The sequence below is a fragment of the Pezoporus flaviventris genome, unplaced genomic scaffold (genome assembly GCF_033815535.1).
Source record: "Pezoporus flaviventris isolate CSIRO_AGI_PZ_B2104156 unplaced genomic scaffold, CSIRO_AGI_Pfla_v1 ptg000015l, whole genome shotgun sequence".
Classification (NCBI taxonomy): Eukaryota; Metazoa; Chordata; class Aves; order Psittaciformes; family Psittacidae; genus Pezoporus; species Pezoporus flaviventris.
Window position 1 is genome coordinate 26,370,549 of NW_026892563.1, and position 27,876 is coordinate 26,398,424.

At 40.9% G+C, this 27,876-nt stretch overlaps 1 protein-coding gene across 1 annotated transcript; it reads left to right on the plus strand.

Moving 5' to 3' along the window:
* The first annotated feature begins 4,741 nt into the window (after positions 1-4,741).
* On the plus strand, positions 4,742-9,477 carry LOC133269168 (lymphotactin-like). Its single transcript, XM_061453127.1, has 3 exons — positions 4,742-5,043; positions 7,648-7,765; positions 8,483-9,477. Exons 1-3 carry the CDS (start codon positions 4,896-4,898, stop codon positions 8,586-8,588), a joined length of 372 nt encoding a protein of 123 aa, XP_061309111.1. The 5' UTR covers positions 4,742-4,895; the 3' UTR covers positions 8,589-9,477.
* The last annotated feature ends 18,399 nt before the right edge of the window (positions 9,478-27,876 follow it).

Consider the following 27,876-nt stretch of genomic DNA (forward strand, 5'->3'; position numbering starts at 1 on the left):
ATCTGAGGAAGAGAAAGCAGAAAAATAAACAAAACAAACAAACCACAGAACAGAACAAGGAAGAAAAAAAAAGCAATAGGATGGGCTGAGAATGCTCCACAAATTCCCAAAGGTATTTGGTTCCTGTTTCAGAATGTACAGCATTTAGATACTTTTACTGAACTGTAGTGACCTCTGTGATTCTCTGCAGCAATAGCATTTCACAGTGCTTAGCTAGCTTCCCGCTATGCATCTTATAAAGAACCAAAACACACAAGACCAAGATTAGGATCAGTCTTCCTCTTGTAAAATCTTGGATGACTGCATAGATACTCATTGAAAAACAAAATAACACTGAATGAGAGAAAGACCAAAGAATACTACATTCATATCTAGTCAGCTTAAAACATCAACAAAACAGGCACAGGTCTGCATATAGCTGACTGTAGAGTTGACTAGAGTGTAGAGTAGCCTTTATATGTTTGGTTCAAGGTCCCTTTCAAACCAAATCATTCTCAGTCTAATTTTATGGATCTGAATGCTAGAAGTTGGATGACTAAGGAAGGATTTTGATACAACTAACTTACTTAAGACCACATGAGACATCAAGGGAGGAGCATGTTAGCAGAACCAGGGAAAAGCTGGCAGGAAGAGAGGGCTGTATGGTAGTGGAAGTATATGGTATACAAGCAAAAACTCTATTATGATTCAGAGAAAGTACTGTTAGTAGGCTTATATTTCTAAAGGAGGAGTTCTGCCAAAACCAGCACAAAACAGAGCAGTTAACACAAATGAGATTTAAGTGTTTCAATAAATTGTATTGAAAGTCATTGTCTCTCAGCTGTGGTGTGAGCACCCAGAAAGTGTTTGTTTCTACTCCATTACAATAGGAATGAAATGAACTAATATAAACTGCTATTTCACATACCTATGAAATCAGCAGGAAATCTATGGAGCAAAGGTGACAGGGAGGAATGGGGAGAAGTCATATATATATATAGAGAGAGAGAGAGGGGGAGAGATGGAGAGGGAGAGAGAGGGAGAGAAAGAGAGGGAGGGAGAGAGGGAGGGAGAGAGGGAGGGAGAGAGGGAGGGAGAGAGGGAGGGAGAGGGAGAGGGAGAGGGAGAGGGAGAGGGAGAGGGAGATCACAGCTGGATGTCACTTGCTGGTAATTCTTAAACCAATACTCCAACTGTTAAGAAACAAGACAAACCCAGAATACAGTAGGGTCAGATTTATCCCACCTAACTTCACTCACTTATCATGTCTGGCATAAGATACATGCGAATACTGCTTTTGTAGATAATAAGAGACAGACATGCATCTCCTGAGGATGACATCACCCACCCTAAAAACAGTTGTCAGGGATACAGATGGATCTAAGATGAGGTTCTTAAAGTCACTGAATGCCCTGATTTATTCTTCAAAAGTGACAGTGACCTGCCAGCACATCTTCAAGTTTTGAATTCCTTGAGCTTCCTATTGCTGTCCTCTCCAAGGGCTGTGTGTCCCAGCCTCCCCTGTGATGGAAGCCCAGGAAACTAACTCAAAGTCTGTGGTTTTCTGCACACGAGCAGGCTGCAAAGGTTAAACACTGACACAACTACACATCCATACCTACAACATCTGCTGTCTGGACCTGCTTTCTCTCAGCAAAGAGCACATGTGTTAAACACGAGATGTGGAAGGGAGGAGAAGGGGCAGTTCTCATGGCTCACACATTGTACCTGCAGCCAAGGGCATGGGAAGCATCATGGTAAAGTTATCCACCTTTATCCAGAATTCAGACTTTACCAACAGTTCCATAATAATACTCCATAATTTAACAAGTATTTCATTTAATTCCGTAAAATTCCATAATCATACCATCCGTTTTGTCTGTGGATGTATCACAAGCTGCAAATTATCATTTTATTCCAGGATGCTTTGAAAGAAGCTTGTGATGAATGAGCCATACAAGGAGACAGTCAAGCCCCAGGACAAGCATCATTAGCACTCAGCTTAACCAGAGCTGAGAAACAGCAATAGGAACATACTTTGGGCACTTACTAGCTATCTTTTCAGTATGACTTACCAGCAAGAAAACAGAAAGGTTATACAACTGATCATCTTGCACTAAGCTTTTGCTATGGCACAGAGGGAATGCACACTGGTGTTAGGGTACATGCAAAATGAGCCTTATACCAATATTAGAACACGTGAGATCACCAAACTTCCACAGACAGGGCTGTAGGACTCCAGCCCACAAAACTCCTCCAAAACAGACTTCACTGAACATAAGCTAGCTACACAGAACAACAGCCTAGGAGGCCACAGCAAACGAGAACTACAGAGGGGAAAAACTTACCACAGGGCAATTTTTTTCATCCCACCTTAAGAGTGGTGGAAAACTGAAGTAGCAACAGGCTTTCTAAGGACACCTCAAGGATGACAGGATGAGAAAACTGGGGCTGTTCAGCCTGGAGAAGGGAAGGCTGCATGGAGACCTCATAGCAGCATTCCAGTATCTGAAGGGGGCCTATAAGGATGCTAGGGAGGGACTCTTCATTAGGAACTGTAGTGACAGGATAAGGGGTAACGGGTTAAAACTTAAACAGGGGAAGTTTAGATTGGATATAAGGAGGAAGTTCTTTACTGTAAGGGTGATGAGGCACTGGAATGGGCTGCCCAAGGAAGTTGTGAATGCTCCATCCCTGGCAGTGTTCAAGGCCAGGTTGGACAGAGCCTCGGGTGGCATGGTTTAGTGCAAATAGTCCCTGCCCATGGCAGGGGGGTTGGAACTTGATGATCTTAAGGTCCTTTCCAACCCTGACTATTCTGTGATTCTATGATGAATCTACAACTCACAAAGCTTCTGTTGGAAGGACTGACTTTTTCTCAGCTGGCTCATGCTCAATACAGCTGGTGACCCTTCCGCTCAAGGCTGTAGACAGTGACTGTATACATACATGTACATATCATATCAACATGTACATACTATATCAGTGAGCAGAAGTGGGGGAGCATCTTTTCTCTTAATGGAGAGACACCTTCTCTCTAGCATCAATGGCTGACAAGTACCAAAAAATTAGAACATCTCATTTAAGGAGTGATTCCAGGTAGTGTTCAGCAAAACACAAGGCTGCTACACTGCTTGGGCACAAACTAAAGACAGAATTCCCAGTAGGGCTGCTGAGGTCAGTATGGTTACTTCCCTGTGAGGCATCAGGCATGTCCTTTAGGGCCTTTGGTTGAAGCTCTCTCTTCCATTTTGTTGCAACTTTATTAGAGTTGCAAGCGGGTTTAGAAGGCATTCAAGTAAAGCAGCAAGTACCTTACACCTGCTTAATGTTTACCTTTGCCACTGTTTTTTCCTAGGTTGCATGGTATATGTAAGATGAGAGAATCAAACTAAAAGGAACAAAGAATGTGCATGTATATACAAGTGAACCAAGCAGCATCTTCTCTACCTGCAGATTGTTCCTGGGGTTACAGACCAGCTATTACAGCCTAGGAGCCAAGTATTATAGCTCAGTTCTTAGCTCAATCTTAATTTGCCTGAGGAATCTTAGGGAACTAACTTCCACATGCTGCGTTTCCCCATGCAAAGCAATTAACATTGATGTTATCAAGAATTTGGAAAACTGGAATTAACCAGCTGAGGTGAGGCCTGGAGGTAAGAGCAGGGGAAACTTCAGGCTTGCATGAAGGACACCTGCTCGAGTCTCTGCCCTGACAGCTATCTGCATCACTGTGTCACAGTCTCAGGCATCAGGCAGCTTGGTGCTTACCCATCAACACCAGGGCCGGCTGGGTCTCCATGGGCTTTTTCTACCAGGCTCCAGAGTGTAAAGCATAAGAGGACCTTTCTGCTCAGAGGCTCTGGACAATGATGCTGGCACAAGTGCTGCTTCATGTGTGGTCTGGAGGTCCACAGATTGCTTGGAAAATATTTGCAGGTGCTAAAATCACTGCTATGCAGCAATGTTGTCCAGTAAGTCAAACCACTTTATCGCAACATAGAAAGGACACCTAAACCTGGGTAACAGGACTAGCACAGACAAACAAAAGGACAATTTTGATAGAGGTACAATTGGAACAAGTTCACAGACCTGTTATCAACACCACGTTTTCACAGAAGTGCAATGAACTGTTTTCTTCATTCTTATAAATTGTGCCTCTTTGCCTGGTTACTTTCATAGGCTCCATTCTTTATACTAGAAAGACCATGCCACAAAACAAACAAACAGACAAACAAACAACCAACAAAACAAAAAACTTAAGAAACTCTCATTCTTCTTTGAAACCATGCATTTTAGTTATGTCTGACTGGCAAGAGGGCTAATGTATCTGGCTCTGTATGTAAAAGTGTGTTCGCTCTTCCTTTTTCCAGCAGTGATATCAGCTTTGTCCATACCAAATGATGGAGAAAAAAGAAGAGTTTTGACAAACTCCACCACACATAGGGAATAGGAGTGATAGCCCACCAAAGCTACACATTAAAGTGACCATCTATAGCCACTGGAAAAAGACAAGGAGTTTTTGTTTCCACCATCCTTTAGCTCAGAGTTCCCCTTTTAAGTGTTCCACTGTCAAGGGGGTAGCTCTGAAAGTTACTCTGTGCCTCTGCAGTGCAGCTCAGCTACAGCTCTTAAATGGAGGTGTGAAGGGACAGGAACATTTGGTAAAGTTTCCACTACAGAACAAGAGCTCTCACTTTTTGCAGCTTGAAATAAACCCTCCCTGCAACACAGAAGCAAGTGCGACCACAGCAGGGTTTGTGCAGGAAAAAACTTCACAGGGGGGCTAGTGAAGGATGGGTGCAGGAAAGAAGGTGGTTCTCTGTCACCAGAAAAAGTACTGCCACTCAATTTTTTCCACTTACAGTCAGCCCCACCATGACACCCCCAAAGTGAACACAGGAACTGACCACTGAATGACAACATATAAACTCTGTGAAAGAGGGCTGACAGTAGCCACTTTCTTCCCTGCTGTGACAAAGAAGACACCAGCAATGAAACTCCAGACTGCAGCTATCCTCCTTGTCTTCTGGCTTGGCATGCTCGCTGTGCACGAGGTGAAAGGTAAGTTTACAACCCAGGAGGAAGGTCGGAGTTGCTCCACACTGCACCAGCAGTCTGATGAGCAGGATTCATTCACAGACAGAGCTGATTCATAAGACAAAATGCAGAAGAAATCCAGGTTAGAACCACAGGAAAGGCAGCTTTGTGGGAAATTTCGTCTATGTCCTGCCAATTAGAGGTTTGCTTCTGCTTTAATGCAAGGAGAGTTTCTGTGTGTAGAACACTTAAAGGGTTTCTGTGCATTATTCTCCCTCTGAAAATAATGAAATCTTGAAGACACAATGTCTTTTAATCTCACTGATGCCATATAAGCAATGAGGTCTATAGGTTAATAACATTTTATGCTAAATATTTCCTGAATAAAATGTACTTGTTTTTTCTTTTTCCAGATACGCTACTTTTATATGGATTTTTATTATATTATTTTTTCTTGGTCTTTCTCTAGCTATATAGGCTTAATCCCTCTAACGCCCCTGTTTAAAAAAGTTCTTCTAGTTCTGTATCACATATTGCCTATTTGCTTGTTTCTAGCCAAATATTTTAGTTCAGAGGCAAACTATGAAAAAAAAACTGCAAGGGAGAGCAATGGATTTGTACAAGGTCTTTTCTGTCTTCCTGATTTCATGCAATTTATCATCTTGTTTGAGACCATTTACGAGCATAGAGATGAGCCATGTTTACTAGCCATGCTTTATATAAATTTGTCTGCAGTGATGGTTAGGCCTGTGACTTCTGAGTTAGGTTATGCATATCATGTGAAAACACACACACATAAGCATATCTTCTGATACATAATCAGATTCAAAAACACATAAAACACAAACAAAAATCACAGAAAATACTTGCAAGCTATATGCAAACCCACAAAAATAAGCAAGGAGAAGCACACAGAAAAGGCATCTTCACAAAACCACACCAAAACCAAACTGAGACCTGCTAAGCATTCTCAAGATTATGTAGCTACACAGTGAGGAGGTTGACCTACAGCTACATCATATTACATTCATATATGTTGATGAACACTACTGTTGTTCATCTCAGCAACACATGGCTTCGATCACAGATTGTCAGTCTGTAATGTCATTCTTCAGGTTGCATAATTTGCCACAAATATCAGCAAGTCTGAAAAAGCAGAAAAGGGGGTGTGCAAGGGATAGAAGATTAGAAAGAAGAACAATAAAAAACAAAACAAAACATACAAAAACCAAAACAAACCACCAGAAAAAAAGGGACGTTATAGGTGTGGAGCAGTTTTGTTTTGTTTTCAGGCTTACAGAAGCTCTGCTGGTATTACCTGAATGTATTCCCTGCAGATAGTTTAGTAGTGGAAAGAATATTTCTACCACTGTTAAGGATTGCTTGTCTATCTTTGAGCTCTTTAACAGCACATTTTGAAAACCATTCTGAGGCAGTAAAGTACATATTGGTAATGAATCACCAAAAAAAAAAAAAAAAATACATTGTGTTGCTTGTGACCAAAGCAAGATCAGAAGAGATATTCCTTCAGGCAAACAAAATCCCAAGGATTAGCAACTCTGCTGGTACCCATGCAGGAGCTATGCTACAGCTTCTCCGAAGGCTGATGTGTGTTTGTCAGCTACTCCAATTATTTCAAAAAAAAAAAAAGCTCACAGATAATGAGATTACATGAAGCAGGTTTTATATTTAGCAAGTGTTACCTCAACAGATATTGGACTTTTCTAAAGCCAGTTTCTCTATAAATTCTTTAAAAAGAAACCTCAGAATATTGCGGTGTTCTGTTTGTCTCCCTATGCCTTCTCAAATGTGTCTTTGATGGGTGGGAGAAAACCAGAAACTAGCAAGTGAGGTTTCCAGTTACATACACATATAGTTCATCTCACTTAAATGAGCTCCCATTTTTAGTTATCATCATGTAAGGTAACAACTGCCCAGAGAATTTGACACTGATATCATGATCCTCTTTATTAATCACCAGTGCATTTCCCTGAAGTGTATGAAAATCTTAGAGGAAAGAGAGAACTAAGTAACACATCATTATGAAACCAGGCTTATAGCAAAAGTATGTAAGCACTCAGTCTTCTGACAGATATACCTCCCTTTCAACAAATTCTTAATTTTGGATGTCTAGTGCCAGACAAGTTTTGGATGCCCAGTGTGAGACAAGTAGCCTTGCTCTCCTTCACTTGGAAACTAAGGGGAATTACTGATTTATTTTCAGATGGCATTTGGAGATCCATCCAGTAAAGGTGTCAATTCTAAGCACTGCTCCATAAGGACACTTATTTGCAGATGATACAGATCTAATTATGAATGATGCCAAACACTTTTTCTATAGAAGCAGTGACTCCTAGGGGCAGAATGATGATACAATTGTTCAGGAGAACAGTTGAAGGTTAGTATCTTAATTGAAATAGCAGTAACATTTCAGAAATGATAGGATGCATGCCAAAAAATACCTTGAGGTCTCCTGTATAACTGGGTTTCATGGCTGTACATCATGAGACACTCATGTTCTAACCACAACTGGAAATCTGCTGGAATTCATAATTTACCGAGTAATTATGGCTAAATATCAATACAGCATTGACTGTCTTTGCCATTTATCTATTTTTCCCCTTCCAGGGAGTGCTGGAAGTCAGCCCATGCGCAGATTCAGTTGTGTACGTCTGTCTACAAGGCAACTGAACATTCGAAATCTTGCCAGCTATGAAAAGCAACAAGTTCCAGTAAACGCCACCCTGTAAGTATCCAGTGCACAGTTCACCTTCAGACTTGTCTAAGCAAACACACTATCAGGGAGAACGGAAAGGGCATCTGACGACACTTCATGGCCCAATTCACTAAATCTGGCTAGTTCAGATCACCCTTCCATGAGGCAGTCACCTAACAGCTGAGGGAGTGAGGGGAGAGGAGTGGGTCTCTGAGAGGTGGGAGATGTTTGCTGCTCATAAACGCCAGCAGAAATTTCATTGAACAAACAGCCAGATCTTTCCTGACCGGAAAGTGGGGAAAAATCTCAGTGAGGGGTCAGGGTGGAGCAGTCAGAAGCCCAGTTGCACTGATTTGAGCTAAGGAGAAAGATCATGGGGTAGAGTTTGGGGTAACTCTGACTCCTGCTAGGAGATGTATTTGGTTTTTGATCTCTTGAGCATGCATCGAACCTAGGATCTGCTCCTGGAAGGTAAATGTGACGTAAATGTGTATCATGATTTCATATAATCTCAGAATACCAGAATACCATGCTCCCTTTTTTAGAGTCAATAAATAAGCACATGACAATAAATAGGGAACTAATGCTGCTAACTGCTGTTATTTCAACTAAAAACTACAAACTCCAGCATGTAATAGGGTTTTACCACATTGTTCCTCTAGTTCTACATAAAAAATAAGACCAGCAAACCTGGGTTTGGAGACTGGAATTTAATGGCCACCTGGTTTGTTTTCTTTCTTCCCATAGGTTTATAACCACAAAAGGTATCAAGATCTGTGTAAACTCTAATCAGAAATGGGTGCAGACTGCTATGAAGAAAATAGACCAAAAACGTGCCATCAAAGACAAATAATCCTGTCCTAGGCAAGCATCTAAGGCCAGCTAAATGGAATCATCTTCAGTGCTGCACATAACAAAGAATAAAGCCTTAGTATTTGCTTTTCATTCCTACTTACTAATTGGCAATAAAATCTCTGAAGAAACAGAAACTCACCAGAATCTCACTGTTTGAATGTCTGCCAACTTGTTTGTTTTATAGATGGACTCTGTTCACTGTTTATCTTCTGAAATGCTTGCTACTATTTATTTACAAATGAGTGTAGATACCTTCTCATCCTTGGTGTCCTGACCAGTATAGCATTTATAGGTGAATGGCAGATAGCTTCACATACTGTAGGGAAGAAGATGACCTCCACAGAGCTGAATGAGAGTAGACCTCCATCCTGATGGAGGTCAGAGTGTTTTGCATTAAGTGCTGGGTTTGAGAAGGTGCTAAATAATTTAATGGTTGCTCATACCTTTATAATGTTTAAGTAAAGTAATCTCATGCTTCAGGCTACCACATGGTCAGTGCAATATTCGGGAGATGATCCTTGGACCTTCCATTTTTATACACAGCATTGTACTATTAGCTCAGTTGACAATGATGTTTGGATCCTCTCACCAGGGGATGATGTGAAGTAGTTCAGTGTAACTCTGAAAGGTTACTTCACTTTCACCCTCATGTGAAACAAATCTGAAATAATTGTTTTACTTTCTTCTTTGCTTTTCTCTGAACAAGCAAGAACAAACCGTCTAGAATCTGTATTTCACAAACTCATAGTAACTCTCTGCCCTAGAGATCTGTGTATATGTAAATGCCTTATATTTTTAAAATTGATAAATTCTACTAACAGAAGGTTTTGAATTTTAATAAAGTTACTATAAACCTGGAATCAAGTGGTACATTTGTCTGCTTGTATGTAATGCAGATGGAGACTGTTGAAATGGGTACCAAGATAAGAACTTAAGAGCAAGCCAGCTAGAGCTGACACTACTGCCAACTCATGACTCAGATTGTTCAAAAGCAATCTGATCTTGAGCTTTCTACACCATACTCCAGCAGTAAAGCCCATTTTTCAGACAATACCTCTTCAGAATTTTGGGTACTTAAAAGTCAGACTTTATATGACACAAGGATGACCCCCACATTATGAAAGCAGACACAGAAGCGCTCTGGGCAAAGAAGAAAAAACTGGTGTTGAAGGAGCATGAGGGGTGGAGAAGAAGTGCAGGCAGAGAAGCTTCAGCAATAAACTTCCTCTTACAATACTGCATGTATGTAGCCTGCACTGCTGGCTAAACTATGGGCTTCTAACCACAAATAACCTCTTAGTGATACATATGAAACTACAGCACTTCCAAACTGCACTACAGAAATAAGATTGTGTTACTGTAAAAAGCCAGTCTTTACAGTTCCCTGCTTTGGTCAAGTTTGAAGAGGGGATTTGTCTCACATTTTGTCACAGCTCAGTCCTGTGTAGGGAAATGCATTTAGTTTTCACTAACCAGGACAGGTTATAAATGCTCAGGCAGGGAAGATAAGGATGACTGTATGCATTACACTGCAGAACAGAGCCAAGGCAGGCTACTGGGCCTCCATTATACAAAGTGATGATTCCTTACTGAAGTTCTCAATATCAAACACACTAGAAAAGAACTAGTTGTCGCTACAAACTTTGTAGGAAGAGCTTTACAGGTGGAAAGAAATGTTGAGATAAGATGTTTCTGGAGTATGGCAATATATAAACTGGGGTTCATGCATTTTGAATCACCAATCTCAAGGCCCCTGTCCCTCACAGACAACAGAAACACTTCTGTTGCCTTCAGCATCACCAGAAGGCTACAAAACCAGGTCTCCTATAAAAGCATTTTATGGGAAGCTCTCTCAGATTAATATCTTCAGCTTTCACTGATCAAATTCATCCAGGACCAGAATTAATGAACATGCTTTTGGCAGGCAGAATTGTAATGCCTTCCTCATACTCAGTAGTGTCTTATCCTGGAATTAATCTTGCTGAAGTGAATATAATTTTTTTTTTTTTAATTAGGAATATCACAAGCTGAGGATATATTAATTAACCATCACATAGCAATTAATACTTTATATCTGCTCACCCTCATCACAGTTCATAGCAAGATTAATAATAATTTTTAAAAGTGAATTGTCCTACTTAATAATTACGTCTTGTTTGTTATACATTGCAAGATCTGTAATGAACCTTGTATACTTCTTGGGAGTTAATTACTATAGGTGATTAGAGCTCTTAACATCTCTTCCTACTCACCTATTACACCTCAGGGACTTCTTTGTATCTCCTTCACTGTTCCTTATCCCAGGCCTTGCTGCAGTCCCCGTTGTGTGCTATTTTTGTCATCTCTAGCTGCGTATAATCTGGAAGCTTATCTGTAATGGCACTGCTCCTGCCTAGCACTTATCCCTGAGGTTCTCAAATTGCTTTAGAAAGAATGGAAAATATGATTAAACCTCCTTTTCACACACACACAAAAGGAAAGCACAAAATGAAGAACTAGTGTGCTGCTCTTGTGTTGGAGGCAAGTAAGAACCATAGTCTCTGTCCCTCCAACATTCTTAGGAAACATCTCACTTGGAAAAACAGAAAGTTTGGCTCCAAGTTACACTTGAAAACCTGGGGCTGTGGCTGCACTGATTTTCTCCCTGCACCCGGCTGTCCACCATTTCTTCTCCAAATGAGGCAGGAAGCAGGGGGCTTCCCTTCCTGCTCATCCTTTGCTAGATTGCAGCCTGTGATATGAACTCTGATTTCCTTTTACTCCTTTTGCAAGATCTGTGCACCATTTTGCTAGAAAGGACCCTCCTAATACACACAGCAGACCAGGGAGCAGCAATATTTGAAACAAATCAAATTATTTCTCCACTGTTGCACACCACTCTCACAGTTTCCAAAGGGACTGAAGAGATGCACTGTGTTCAGATCTTTAGCATAGGGGAGAGACAGCACGAGAGCACAGTGGACAACCCCTGAACCTGTGTGAGTATTCACAGCCTCGTTAACTTCAAGAGAGGCAGAAAGGACAACTACACATCCCTTTCATCACCCCAGTGATGAGCTAGGACATTCCTTGATTAGACTTTTTACATGCCTTCAGACTACCATTTGTGCTTTGCTTTATGCTGGAGGTTCTCATCAGCTGATTACCTATTTTAACAAATTGCTTAAAACCCTACATGGAAAGAAGGAAAGGGAAGAGGACTGGGTAGCTGTGTACAAATATTAATGTATCACTGATGCTATTCTCCCAAACATTGGTACGTGACAAGTAAGGCATCTTAATTCAGCAAATACAAAGGTTTTCTTTACTCTCATCCCTGTGGAAAAATGCACCACATAGATTTTGGAAAGCTAAACCTTAGGTTTTTAGCTGAAAATTAATTATTACTTAATCCAAATTATTGCAGGTTACTACAGCAGATGCCAATTCAAATTTTATGGCAAGCCAGTACAGGAGAAGGTGAGGGGAAAGGTGGGCATAACAAATAGGAAAGAAGCGACAGGGAATTGTTTCAGAAGAAAGTAATGCAACGTAGTTGTCAATAAAGTCCTTAATAATTCACAGTAATTCACAGTATTTCAGCAGCTCACTTGCTCCCTTTGAATTACCATCTCTGCTCTGTGGCATGTGCACTAGGGCAAGCTTCTTATCACCTTGGAGAAACCGAAGCTTGAAAGATGTGTATAACCCTGGAAGCCCCAAGCTATACTCTTCCACTAGCAAAGTTTTATGAATGAACAAATTGAAAACATCCAAAATCACTACACTGAAAGTGATTGTCAGTGTAATTCAGAATACACATTTTAGCTGGGCATTTGATCTGGCATGATTCATCACAGCATGATGAAACTCTATATAGTACACTCTATGATCAGCACCACCACTGCTGCATGCCCCAGGGAGCCAATCTCTTCTCTACGTATGTCTAAGGCCCTTCCTGCAGCACTTCCTGACCTGTTCCAAGGGCATCCTTCTGACTCCCCTTAATGCTTACCACGATGCCTGTGCATTTCCTAACACCAAGAGCGATTTCTGTCTGCCTTTTCCCACCCCATGCTATCCGCCCGCAACTTGTGTTTTGGTTACGACACCTGAGAAGAGGCAGACCTGCCAGGACAACCCCTACAGAGGCTGCCCAGGAGATCTAAAAGAATATTCTGCTGTCACATCATGATTTACTGTTCCCCCCCTTTCACCTGACAGTTAAAGGCAGCAGAAAAAGGAGAACTTGTGCAACAAAGAGCTAATGGAAAAGCAGAGAAGAAAACCTATATTTCACGTCATCCTTCTTACCCTAGAAAACATTAAAACAACTGAACCAGGAGGTTCACAGTGGCAAAACCTAGTGTTTCCATATTAGTATAATCTGCCTGTATTTCTACATTCCCAACAGCAAATACTGCAAAAACAAACAAACAAACAAAAAACAAAACCACAAACTTTTCTGCTAATCATTTCACCATTATTAGAAATAAGATACATCAGCCCGTAAAATACCCCACCTAGAAAATGGAGCAAACCTCAGACACATTTTATAGCATCCCATCTCTGATCTCCAGAGAGTTTGAGGAGCCTACTGTTCGAAGCAGTAAATTACTACCCCAGAATGAGGTGGCAATTTAAATGAACCTTCTAACTTTGGACAGCTCATTTGAGACATTTCCAGAGCATGTGCTGGTTCCAGTACTGCTTATAGCCTCTACTCTGTTTCTTTAAAGAGACCACAGAAAACAGAGTTGCACAGTAGTCCCTTTCCTGCAGAAGTTTTGAGTTTCCTTCCTTTCTGGCTGTGGCTTAGAACAGGAGAGTCTAGAACAAATTACTATGCGTTCATTATGCAAAGAAAGAGGCTGCTTCTGTCACAAGACACAAGAAAAGGACTTAAAAGATACAAGATCATGTCCTGCACTACTACTGACTTAATTGTTTATTTTTGTGCAGTGGCTGTCACTTGATTTCAGCTCATTGTTATGCATCATAATGACTATTTCTTACATTAAGCCCTTAAAAACTGAAGGCAAAAAAACCTGGTATTCCGCAATGGTATAACACTGACTCACAAAAACCCTCAAGTGATAACTGCCTAATGCCTCTATGTTGTGAGAAAAAATGCAGCCTTCCAGTATCTGAAGTGGGCCTATAAGGATGCTAGGGAGGGACTCTTCATTAGGAACTGTAGTGATAGGACAAGGGGTAACGGGTTAAAACTTAAACAGGGGAAGTTTAGATTGGATATAAGGAGGAAGTTCTTTCCTGTTAGGGTGGTGAGGCACTGGAATGGGTTGCCCAGGGAAGTTGTGAATGCTGCATCCCTGGTGGTGTTCAAGGCCAGGTTGGACAAAGCCTTGGGTGACATGGTTAAGTATGAGGTGTCCCTGCCCATGGCAGAGGGGCTGGAACTTGATGATCTTAAGGTCCTTTCCAACCCTAACTATTCTATGATTCTATGATTCTAAGAAAATGTCTCTGTTAGGGCTCCAACCTGTCTCCAGGATCATCCTACCCCTTTCCATAAACAAACCTGAGCAGGAATTGCCATGCTCACCTGTTGCCAATTCACCTGGCTGCTTTTCATGAAGTGCTGGCTGGTTCTAACATGAGTATCTCTCATGAGGGACACCCTGTCTGCTCAGAAGGACCTACTGTAATTATACCAAACAAGTTAAGCAACTAAATCAGCAAAATATTGCAGATTTCCATTTCTAGATATTTATTATGCTAGAAAAAAATTAGTAATATGATTACAAAAATTCCCTCTAAGGCATATGTTTTATGGGCTCAGATTTAACATTTTAAGTGAAAAATCATCCAACTGGAGAAAAATAGCTGGGGTAAACGTCACTTTTTAAACTCAAACTGGCTGATACCTCCCTACTGTGACTACTTGAGGTACATGAAATTTCCAAGAATGTCTAAATGGAGTATTTAAAAAACTACAACCATAAGAAACAGATATCATTCAAAGAAAATCTTGGAAGATGCTTTGTGGTTACAGCTAAAGATTTTAGTAGAACTATAGCTGGGTGGGAGATTTTTGTCCCCCATCTCAAAAATCATTTAAGAGATCTCAGGACTCCTGCTGATGGTCTGGAATTACATGAATATATCTGCAAATTCTCTAAAACATGTGGTTTGCTTTGAAGCCCCACAGACTTCCCTGTGGCTGCCTAACAGAGCCCCTACTCAAAAGCAGGATTCACAAAGTCTGTGAGCATGTCTACTGTGCTTACCCTCAGCCACTCTAAGCACTTTGTATCTCAGCCCAGACTCCCTGAAGGTCAGGAGAAAGCATTAACCTTTTGACAAGTTCTGCCCCAAAGAAGGGATGTGTGGCACCCCTTGCAGAGCTGATTCTAAAGACACCATGGAGAATAACTGCTGAGTTAGTTACACAGTCACTGTGATTGGGGCACCTCATTCCCATTTCCATTAGTCAAACTAGCTGTCCTTTGGTGCAAGTTATCTTTGTCAGTGGTCTGCTGGTCAGAAAGTATCATTCTGTGCTTCTTTAAGGCTCTTTAGGTACAATGTTCAAACTGTAGACAGCACAGTACAGCAGAAATGTAGCTAAATTTAAACAGACTAAAATAAAAATTCAGAGAACTTCAGCCACAACAGGGTTTAAGCAGGAAAGACTTCACAGGGGGGCTACTAACAGGTAATGGACAGGAAAGATGTGGTTCTTTGTCACCAGAATTCAAATTTTATGCCCATGTAACCCTTTCTTACCACTTCACTACCTTTTCTTTGCAAAACCAGGACCTTACTACTGAACAGCAATAAATAAACTCCCTGAAAGAATGCTAGTGCTAACGACTTTCTTCTCTGCCTCGACACAGAAGCCACTGGCAATAAAACTGCACATCACAGCAATTCTGGACACCTTTCAGCTTGGTATCTTCACTGCACCCAAAGCCAGATGCAAATCTGCAAGCCAACAGAAAGACAGGAATTCCCAACCACATTGCACCTGCCGCCTGAGGAGTTCAGGATTCATTCTCAGCCAGAGCTGATTCACACAATCAAGCCAGCAAGAAAGGGTGAAGGGAGTGATGGTATAACTTGTCTGCATGAAAGATTCTTCTTAGTCGGGGGCTTCCCCCTTAGTGCAAGGAGAGATTCTGTGCCTTAGAAATCCCTTATTTGCTCTCCTGTAACTACGAAATCTTGAAGTCATATATATGGGTAATGCCTTTGTATCTCACTGATGCCTCAGGGCAATGAGCTGCATGGGTTAATAACATTTTATGAAGATTCCTGAGTGAGATTCAGATAGTCCTTCCCTTTTTGCTCTGCATGTTTGTATTTCACCCCTTATTTGCCCTTCTCTAATCTATATAGACCTAATCTTCCAGTATCCTCGTCAGTCTGTCAGCCCGCTGACAATATATCTTACTATTTTGTTGTGTTCTTACCTTGCTGATAAATATAAGGGTGAGCATAGTGGAAAGAAAATAGCATTCAAGACAAAGGGGTACAGTGATTTAAGTCTTATTTTTGACTTTGTACAGTTAAGACCTTAAGACTGCTGTTACCAATTATTTACTGTGGTGATGCGATATAGCCTTGAATCCACAGACCATGCCTGGTGCTGAAATTTTCACATGATGTTCATTATCACAAAAGCAAGAGAAACCTTTGTATAGACTTAAGAGCACAAAAATCACAGGTGCAAACTGATCCCATGTAGCCTTATGCAAACCCATCAAAATGCAAAGATTAAAGCACAAAAAATACATATTCACAATACAAGGGAAAGCCAAAACCAAGGACACCCCTAACTTCAGTGAACTGACCCATGCGTGCCCTGAGCTTACTGCCACTTTTTTTCCTGCTGCTTATTCTCAGCAATTTCATGGGGAGTAGTTGTGTATCTGATCTACCTGGTCTGCAGCACTGTTAGTAGTTTTCCAGAGCCAAGTACTTATGTCTTCTGTGAGGGATAATTTCCCATGAAACATTCCCATGCGGGGACAGAACCATACAGGAGAAAGTCTGTGGAAAAATCCCGTGGGATTTTTTGTTGTTAAGTACAAGGAACATACAGAGGAGACAAGGCTTAGTGGAGTAATCAAGGTAGCTAATAGTTCTGTTGACTAACATGCTAAAGAAGAGAGATTTTGGCAAAAAACAAAGTGAAAGAGAGACAAAAAAACATGGCTTGGAGACTGTGTTGTAAGGACACTTTTCAAGGAATTTGCTGTTGGCTGCAAGGCAAGTTTGTTTTTTTTCTAAAAAGCCAGTGTTAAAGGCAGAGCAGGCAGCCATACCTTCCATGAGGGAAAAGAATGCAAGGAGTAAAAAGAAGGGGAATGCACTGGTCCTGTCATGAAAAGAATAAATGGCGAGGGAACAACAAGCAAGAACAGTAGTGGCAAAGGAGTGTGAGGGGAAGATAATGGGAGAAAAGGCAAAAAAGGATCAGAAAAGTGAATGATGGGAGGTAAAAAAGGAAATAAATGGAATTAAAGACGTAGACCTTGGTGCTCATGGCATTTTCTGGTTTCACTTGGAAGGCTGGTTCCTGCAGCACAAGTTGAGAACATGCTCACAGATACTACAAGCTTCTTGATAAGAGCTGCCCAGACTTTTAGGCTGTCATCTCCATCATAGTAAATCCTCAGTGCATTCCCTCTGCAGAACACATTTGTATGAGGAAGAGAGAAGTAATGACTGGGATCACCATCACTTCACTAGCAGTTACTACAAAACTGTCAGCCTTCCACCATATACCAGGGAGTAGAGGGGGTGGCTTCTACTTTTGGCTGCCTACCTGAAGACAAATTAGCCTTCATTTTTAGAGCTGCTGCATGTACAGAATTTATGGGTGCTGTAGTTGGGTACTGGAACTTGGCACCCAAAATAAAACCACTGCAGTTTATGCACTTTGAGAAAAAGGGAGCACAGTTTCCATCCTCTGCGACCATTGGTCTATCCTTGGAGAACATTTTGAGGTGTTCCCACTAGTGGTACTTAGTGCTGCTCTACAAACATACCTATTTTCTTAGCAGAGATGATGTTTTATGCCAGGTACTTTTATCCTTTACCTTAGTAACAATTCCACCAGCTACTCACCTGCTATTTACTGTATATGAGACCCCAGAGTGGTTCACAGTTTCAGGTAGTGACACCAACTATTCATACATTGCATGTGAGTATAACTATATACTTGTATATAATTTACTCGTGCAGTGTATGAGCAGTTAGTATTGCTGCCTGGTTTTGTGTGGAATGGTATGACAAATTTAAAAGGCCTCATTGTAACACAGTGAATCTAGGGTTAGAAAACAGAAGTGTAATGGCTGCCTGGCTTTGCTCCTCTTCTGCAGGTTCCTTACTGCAAAACACCACAAGAGCTATGTGAGGACTGACCTCCAGTGGGTGCAAGATGCCCATGGAAATACTGGATGAAGGCAGGTCAAAAAAAAGACCTTCCAGCAGAGCCTAACTGCCAGTCCTAACACACACAAAAGGCAAGACAAGTTCTCAAACCAGCAGCCAAAGTCACTCCAAGAGCACACAAAGGACTGCATTTTTTACCAGAGACTCTGTCCACTCCTAATACTTCTCCCAAGACCACATCATCTTCCAAATGCACTCATAAAGCTTCATTCCCAAGCCCATGCTCTCTCCCAGCTCCAGATGCTTCCCCAAATGTATTCCTAGGGCCTCCCAAACCAACTCCCAAGGCCACATCCACTTCTGAAGCCATACCTAAAGTTATAGCCACTCCTAACCACATAGTTTCTCCCGAAGGCACTCCCAGAGCCACAGTCACTCTTAAAGCCACCCATAAGTGGCAGTGCAAATCTCCAGCAGGTGACTAAACATGCCACCAAATATAGCACGAAACAGCGAACTTACCAGGTGCACCTTGAATTACATGAAACTGCTACTCACTAGACAGCAAGAAAGTCTCTAAACAAATACAGGCTGTATTCAATCCTGCATTTTTGCTTTTATTTCCTGGGAGTATTTCCAGCTGTGACTACAACATATGATAGGGGAATGTGTATATCATATTGTTCACTGCTAGATACATGGAAAGGTGGTGTTTGAATTCTCCAAGCTTCTAGAGCCCTTTGAGTAAATCCATGTTCACTGAATAAGCCAGAAGAGCTTCGTGAAGTCACAACATTGTACTATTTCATTACAGTAAAGAATCCTGTTCACGCAGCTGAAGATGACATTTGGCAGTTGAGACTGTTGCAATTAAAAAAAAAGTCTCAGGTGGACCAAAACATTTTTACAAATTCATGTTCGCCTTAGAAAACTATTGGGTCGAGAATACAAATAGTAAAAAACCTGAAAGGTTTCACTCTTTCAACTGTCTGTCTTTAATATTTAAATTTCAAAATACATTTATATTTAATTTTTAATGTAAGAATATATTTTAATATTTAATATTAAATATCTTCAAAAGCTTGAAAATTCAATAAAACACAAATATTAATTTATTGGAACATGAAATCAGTTTGTTTTTATAAAGTTTGCATTTGGGCCTAATTTGAGACCAAATGAGGAATGAATACTCTTGCAAGGCCTCCCAAATCCTGGCATTGATTGTTAATATGGTGTGGGATGAGGTACTAAACATATTAGTTGTTACAACTAACGAAAGAGATGTGAGAAGTCTCAACTCTGGCTGAGGAACCGAATAAGATCCAGTAATTTATTTGATGCTTAACTGTTACTAAATTAGTCCAGCTTAGCCCATACAGAGTAATTACAGACAGCATTCTAGAGGACAAGTACAGAGAAGGAGACTGAAATAATGTTCTGATTCATTTTTAAATCCACTTGACATTCACACATATGACAAAGTGGTGGGTTGGTGAAAGGGGGCTAATGAAGGGGAAAGTACATCAAATAGGAAAGTCACAAAGAACAAAGCAATTGTTGCATGATGTTGCTTGAGGGAAGGTCCAACAAAACCTTATTTTTACTCAGATAACAACTGTGGAAATTATCTTGCTTGCTTCAGGGTTCAGTGCAGTGCCCTGATCCCTGCCAGGCACTGCCTCCGATAAAAAACATAGACACCATCTTCATACAAGAGCAAGGAGAGAAAACAAGAGGACAGAGCTGCAAGTTTGAATCCTAACTTAATGCAGTAAAGGATTATGTATGACCAACTACCACCTAGCCACATGTTACACCTTTCAGCAAATGTTTAAGATCTGTCCAGGGCATACACATTGCTTGAAGTTGCTGCAATATAATTAGTTCATCCTTTAGAGAACTCAGTAAACAAAGAAGGGATAGCCTTAAACTTAGAACATTTGCAATTCTAGGAGTCAATTAAAAGAATATATTTAAAAAAAATCAACTAATCTGCAGGTTTTTTCCTTACAACAATGAAGAAGCTGGTAAATGAACTAAGATGCTCCAGGGAATATGAACTCCCTTCATATACAGAAAATCGTCAAAGAAAGAAGGGGACGTAGCAGTAGTCTAAGCCGACCACCAGATGAAGACACTTGGAGAAGAGCAGTCTCAAGGTCTGTGCAGCGTTACGCTGTAGTGAGTTTTTCCTCTCTCCCTTCTACTCTTTCAGACTAAATTTCCCATGGACATAGTCAGTTCCTATCTACCCTCACTGTTTCATAACAAACAAGAAAAAAAAGCCCATCCTGTACTTCAGCTGGAGCAACCAGAGCTAGTTCTAAGGGCTACATGAAGCCTCCCTGTCTGTCTGGCTGTACCCACCAATTTGCTATCATCTGGGGCTGGCTCTTGCTATCAACAGAGCAGTCCATGCAGGCAGCATTGAAGGGGGAGGGAGTCTGGAGAAAGTTTTCTAGATTACAGTGAACATGAAGAAAACTACACATCTTCCAAGTGTCCTAAAATGCTTAAAAATGCTGCCAGACCCTCTTTTTAAGCTTTAGGTCTTATGGACAAATCATGCAGTCCTATTTATTTCCCCAGTTCTCATCTGTCAGTTCAACTATGATTCTGGGACACAATAAATTCCTTCTGCCTATTCACTTTACACGACATTTTTTACTTGGCAAACACTAGTCATGGCTTCTTGCTCATTCCTGTGGCAGACAAGTGTTGCTGGTGCTCTTGCAGTCAAGTGGTAAACAGATCCAGAAATACTTAATCCAGCAGCTCCATACAATCATTGTCAAAGGATTATTCCTTTTGATGCCAGCAGAAATTTAGCAGAATACAGATGAAAGATTTGCAGAATTTAGCCCAGTAGTTTTAACTGGCCAAAATCATGGCTGCTTTAGCTGATTATTCCCATGGGAATTCTTTTCACTGTTGCTCAAGTGGGTTACTGGAAAGCACTCCCATGCTTCAGAAGAGCTGATTCAGATCAGATAGTGGGGGGGGGGAGGGTGGTGTATGTGTTAGTTTGAGATTGTTTAGATCAACTAACCTTTAGCTCCTTTTCTCTGCCAAGTTCTCTCGTGAATTTATTCAGCACAGTATGAATGACTGCCTATCTGCTTCTGCTCCTGGGTGGCACAGGCAACCACAGTCAAGCAAGATTCATATGTCCTTGAGCCAGAGCTATCCTTCCAAGTCTCCAAATACAAGCTGGTACAGTCAGAGAGGAGTCAGTGATCCTCCACATACAGCTAGGTAAGACAAGAAGGAAAAAAAACTGCCAGGGATGAAATAATACTCTATGAGACTGCATTTTTATGTGAGCTGCTCCATCTCTCTTTCCTGGCCTCAGATCAAATCAGCTAGAATTACAGAGCTAACTGTAACCCAGTCATAAATCCATTCCAGACATGCAAAGGAGTATCTCTCCTTACTGTAGGCCACGTTCTTTGGTATAAAACAGATGCCCTATTAACTTTCAACTTAGCTGATGGACATACTCCTGCAGCTTAAACTCACTGAGTACAACCTTGACTGCTTCATCTCCTTCTGTTCTTCATTCTGGAAACACTTGTTGAGCTGATTTTAAATTACAAGTTTTCAAGAAGAAAGTGCAATGGCTGCCTGCAGGCATACTCCATCACTTGAACCAGCTAGGGAAGCTCAGTCTCGCCAGACTGAAGAAGGGGTATGCACTTGAGAGGCACAGTGACTATCTGTGTCTCTTGGGCATCCTTATGGATGCAGTGTTGCACAGTCCTTTCATCAGGGTCTCTACAAAACCGTTATTATGCCTTGGACAATTCTCTATTAACCTTACTTGCTTAGCTGAGTGAAAGCAAAATTCTCCTTACTTAGACAACCACAATGGTCCTTGTGTCATCAAAAGCATGTTTTACTTTTTGCTAACAATTCAGCAGGGGAGTTTTCCATTGAAACAACAGTAGATCCCATATGTGATGCGATGAGGAAAACAGCGTATATCTGAGTGCATTGCATGCTGATAATGAATGATTTAGACTTTAAGATATCTTGGACTGCTGCTAGCAGTGAGAAAGAATCCTTCCTTTCAATGGAAACTATACAATCTACATCTGAAATCATGAAGAAATCTGTTTAGCAAGCTATGATACATAGGATTTGGTTGCTGATGGACTGATAATAGGCTAAAAAACCTGTATAATTCCCATATCAGTGGAATGACTATACGTTTTGTTGATGAGTAGTAACAGGGAGTTGTGAAATGAAAACACCTGGCAGGTTGCTGAAGGAAGTGCTTCCAGACAGCTGATGGACAGGTATCCCTGCCAATAATTTGGACATCACTGGAAGGTCTAGACCTAACTCAAAGCCAAGAACATGACGTCCCTACACAATCATTCTGGACAAACTGAGATAGTGATTGGTTTTTCTACACTTCATAAACCCCTCTGGGCACTTTCATGCCCACACTTCAGGTAGCATGGATCTAGATTGTAAAGTTTAATCTCCCTTCTTGCTTCCTTTGCTGGTACCTGTTAAACATTACTGTAAACCCTGAGAAGGAAGGTTAGTTTTGAAGGTGTTTAGGCTGGAACCACTCCATGAAGAGAGGACATCAGGTTCTAGGCCCCTCAGTCTAGATCATCTTAATACCACCATATTCAGCTATAAAAACAAATTACTTCTTACACGAGGAATAGTCTCTGTGGTCTCCAGCTTGTGACTAACAGGAAAAGCAGCCACGGGCTGTAACAGTAAAGATGCGTTTCTATAGCAATCTTCACATTCCTTATCCCTTTTACAGCTGAGAAGGTGGGATGGGGTATGCAAGGCTGGAAATTCAATCTGTGCTTGTTGTGTGAGTGCCATGCACTTTCTCAGTTCAGGTGACTGGAAACAGAGTGCTGTCTCCCTTCTAAACCAGATGATGAGCATTAGAGAGAGGCCAAGCCAACAACGTAAATACAATGCTTTCTGCTCAGCAGAGAGGTCATATTTTGAAATACTAATTTGCCAGAGGCAGAAAAGCCTCTTTTCCATGTTTATTTATGTAATCAATGCTAAGATAAGCTTATTATTCTCTCATTTTAAATTCAAGTCAGTCAGTGGTTTTATTCACATTCTTTTGTTACCCATTTTTCAAACTACTATAGTAAATCAAAGAATTTTGTTATAACAATATTCCTTTGCTGTGAGCTCTGGTACAGTAGTCCTCAATTATTGTTATTTTGCACTTACCATATCTTTTACCCAAAGCATCTCCGAGCAAATGAAGCCTTACAAATGCTTATGAAGTAAATGCAGTGGTTTACTTATTCCATACAAATGCAAAAAGAATCAATGAGCACTGAGATTTAGGACCTGTGTGAAACTGTTCTCTAGCAACACTCTTCAACAACTCATGGATGGAGAGAGAAATGCTAAGGGCCTGCTGCTGAGCTGGGGAACACTGGCAGAGCTGACTTTAAGACAGTCTAGCAGGGATCAGCACACTGACTTGAAGCTGTACCATTCTAAAACTGTAAATACAGCTTGAGACATCTTTACTAATAAAGAAAACTGTGATCCCCTAAGATAAAAATTCAAGATAGAAATGTCACAGTTCCAAAGAGCTCTTTTTGATTCATTGCCTGGTTCCTTCCTACTGGCCAAACAGGCTCTCAAAAGATTCCACAAGCACTCCAACAGGCTTTCAGGAGTCCAACAAGGTTAAATTATGAGCTCGGTGGGACACAATGCAGCAAGAAGAGGGAAAGTGCTGAATCTATGACTTAAATCTGTTTTCTCAGTGCTTCAGTTGCCCCTGCCATGGGACCAGTAGGGAAGGCAGTGACTCTTCAAAGCACCTATGTTTCTGACTCAGCAGGTCATGCATGGGTTGTGAGCTGCCTGGGCCCAGGACAGCCCATGCATTCTGTCATTCTTTTGGAGCAGTGTACTTTGAAAATCCACAGTTTCAGGTTATGATAGCTTTGGGGTCCCAGACATCAGAGAAGCAGATTACCACAGCACAGCTTGAAGCAAGTGCATGATGGAAACACAGACATTGTTAAGAGCCAGAAAGCCCAAAGAACCCTTGCTCAAGGCAGCATAACCATGATTTACCAAATCCACTGTCTACACCTAAGGATAACAGCTGTCTTTAAATTCTTGGCAGTAGCCTGGAGAATCCCTAGAACTGAGGTCCCAGAGAAGCTGGGATGTTTCAAATAAACAAACAAAATGTCTCAATTTATTTTCCTCAGAATAGAAAAAACTTTTTCACTTGTACTGCAAGTTCTGGGTTTTTTTCCCCTGTTTCCAAGTAGAAACAAAACCCTGCTTTTCCTGAATTTCGTAATTTCCCAAGGGTCAATAATCTTGAGTTTTCACTACCTCTAGCTGTAAAAACTTAACATTTCTACTGCCTTTCCTACCTGAGAATGTCTTGTTGCATAATGAACATCTCCTAAGACTTAATGACAACTCCAGCAATTAGATATTGATATAAATCTTACCTATTAGCATGTAATGAGTAAAATGACACAGAGGTTGAGTGGCATATCTCTTATTAAAATACTAATAAGCGTTAGTCCTAACAACAGAGCAAAAGTCTTTGTTCCTAGTCATTCCTGAGTCTTAGAAAACGCTCCAGTCTAACAGGCTCATCTTTGCTATTACTTTATATAACAATCCATTTAATTAAAAATATCCAAAGTACAACACAATAATTCCTAGTCTAAATCATTATTGGTTACTGACTATTTAGTGGATCTTTTACACATGTCAAGTCTCAGCCATCTCCAGAGATCTGCTGAGGTGAGGCCTCTAATCTGTCTGTAATGCAAGAACTTTCTTATTGCCAACCATCCTTCCATCAGTTTTACGTACTTTTATACAGTTTTGTATGTACATCCACATCAGAGAACAGAATTACTTTCTAAATTGGAAAAAAAAAAATTAGAAAAAAAAAAAACAAAACACAAACCAAAACGAAACAGATTCTAAACAAACGTGTAACATTAGGAAGAAATCAGAAGGCTAGTTTGACTGTATGAGACTGAGACTGTATGGAGTTGATTCTGCATTGTTCCGAGCTTTGGTTCATTACGCTCCTGAAAAGAGAATTAATGCTGCAGGTAGAACTAAGATTCCATGTAATCAGTCATAAAAGTGTCCTGATTCAGTGGTGTCTAACACTCAATTTGAACTAGAACTGACTTGGAGGGGGCACCATGGCTTTTAGCAAGGGAATTCTTTTCAAAGCTGTTGACTAATGGTTTTTAACACTGTATATCAAAGATTAATTTTTTTTTCAGCTTCAAAATTGAAAAGGAAAAAAGCCACAAAGCTGTGATAAATTGTCTTTTTTCATTAGGTCAGTGTTGCACTCACTAAACATGCAGATCACCTCCAGCTAGGGTGGCTAACCATTTCTTTTAATTTTGTTTCTAAGGTGGCATTAGGACACCTAATGGAAATCCATGACTTAAAGGAAGCTTTAAGAAGCTGTGATGTGTTACAGCAAGTCCTACTATGTTATTTATGTAGAAAGTCAAATAAATATTGCCAAGTACATAACAAAATTCCTTACACCACTGAAGTACCTCTTCTCTGTCCTCATATATATACCGTCAGAAACTGAACATCCTGACTCTGATGACAACCAAATCACAACTATACCCACTGATAAATGATGGCTCAAAAAAAAACCACATCAGCTCCATCCCCAGTGAGGGCAGTGTTTTTAGAATTACAACTAATTCTGAAAAACAATTTGAAATAAATTGTGTCTTAGACAGACACATGCACACTATCTAGACAGAAGCATAGATGATTTGTTTCAGAAGAGTTTTCAGAAATAACCAGCGCTATTTCAACCTCCTCCTCATTCTGTATAAATAGCTACAGATACAATTTACACACATTCATATACACAGGGTAAGATTCTTACCCCTCTGCACTGCCAGAAAGGGGAACAGCAGCCTCCTGGTAACTAAACCAGCCCACACTACATACCTATACAATAGGTCTATCGTTATATGAAGATTTAGCAAGCCAAGACTCCCACATTTCTGACATTCCAGCTTAACTTTCCACAAAGGAGCTGAATGGGCTGCTCAGCTGCACAGAGATTATCAGGCTTTTTATCCTGAACTTTTACAGTGATTAGGCAAGGGTGTTTTCCCTTAACAATCTATTTCAGGCACACAAGACAGATATTTTAAGACTTGTTTAAAGCTCTGTCAGCAGACTGTTCATCCCAGGCTCTGAAATCTGAAGGTTAGTATCTCCAACCTTCCCAGGTACAGCAGATGTTCATTGAAAGCTTTTATAATCTTACGATGATAAAAGCCTATTGAAAATGCAGGTATTTTTCCACTTTTAAAATAGGTTTTATAGCTCTTAATGGGATAAAAAGATAGCACCATGTGACAGTGGTGACTTAGTACTCTCCTTTTGCAAAATTTCTGGCTTATACTGGATACCAGCTTATCTCTTCCATCTCTTGACAGGCAATTTCATTTTCTCTTTCAGGAGCTGAGCTTGTCCTCTGCTGGTGCTGAGATACTGCAAGTGTGGCTACATCCCATTATTAGCTTTTCATTTGTCCTTACTTCTCTCCTGGTGACTGTCCCTTTCCTCAAGCAGAGCTAGCTAAGTGGCAAGCAGCTCTGAGGATGGATCTCCACACCTACACAAAACCCCACAGGAAACAAGCTGAGTTTTGTGTGAACACAAGGTGAGCCTTGTGTAGAACTACATGTAGATGATGTAGGAAGAGGGGACTTTAGTGATTACTTTCGCCTTAGTTTTCCTACCACACCTTCTGCTTCAAGCTGGTGCTGCTGTCCCATTTATTTCTGCTGCTTTCCCTGTCACCCTCTTTTTAGTTATTCCTATTTCATATAAACTCCCATCTTTCTTATTTTTAGATCCATCTCTTCCCACACTGTACTTTGCCCAAGGCAAGAGCAAATATATAAACAAAGCTTACAGCCAAACCCTAAGCTCCTTTCTTAGTCTTCACTGCTCAGCCCCTCACCAGATTCCCTGTGCTTCACAGTTCAGCCTGTCTTTCCTGTGTGAGGCACTATGGTGTTAGAGAACAGATAAACCAGAAGGAAGAAGGAGGAAGTAGTAGAGTGGGAGCTCGAGCCTTCTCACCAGCACTGCACAAAGTGCAGGGCAGGAAGGGGTACCTAACTCCTCTCATGCTCTCCAAACCATCACGTAGTTGAATTCATCCCATATCCTGTTTGTCTCCCCCAGTCAATGTACCCCTGTACAATGTGTCTTCCTTATTGCCTCTAAGAGATCAGAACAGGCCTGTTGCACCTTTACATCTAAGGAACAGGCAGAGATCCTTCTGTGTTGCAGGAATGCTTGTCCTAAAAGGCAAGGTTACATTCGGTAACATAACTCCTTGCAAGGTAGCATGGCCTCAGTGAGCTGGGAAGAGCGTAGAAACACACACTGACAGGAACAGTAGGTGTGAGCCAAAGATAAACACAGCTCTCTAATGAGTATGGCCAAAAGCTCATCACCCCTCATGTTGGGCACCACTGATCTCAGACTTCAGCCATGTGTGAATTGGTTTGTTTGTATAAAAGCAGTGAACCTTGCAGCAGCCCATGTCCTGTACCAGTGCTACTTATTAATGAAACTACATACTCATACACAATACCCAGAGGAAAGGATGGCTGGGCAGGGTTATTGGAAGGGCAGTCATGGTGTGTGTCAGCTATGTGAAACGAGAACCTACCTATGTCAGCAGAGCCAGAAACAAGACTGAGCCAGGTGAGCAGATCCCCGAAGCAGACACTGGATTCAGTTTCACCAAATAAGCACTATGCTCAGTACTTACTTTGAGAAATCCTACAGAGGAAAGAAATAACAGATAAAAATCAGTAAAATACTTAAAATATTAAAATAAACATTAAATATTAAGATTAGCCAAACATTCTCTGGATGTGAACAGC

What these genes read in the sequence shown, in the direction of transcription:
- LOC133269168 (XM_061453127.1), top strand. Translation starts at nt 4,896, where the DNA reads ATGACAACATATAAACTCTGTGAAAGAGGGCTGACAGTAGCCACTTTC. An exon ending in CGCTGTGCACGAGGTGAAAG is followed by an intron (nt 5,044 to 7,647) that starts GTAAGTTTACAA and finishes TTCCCCTTCCAG; the next exon opens with GGAGTGCTGGAAGTCAGCCC. An exon ending in GTTCCAGTAAACGCCACCCT is followed by an intron (nt 7,766 to 8,482) that starts GTAAGTATCCAG and finishes TTCTTCCCATAG; the next exon opens with GTTTATAACCACAAAAGGTA.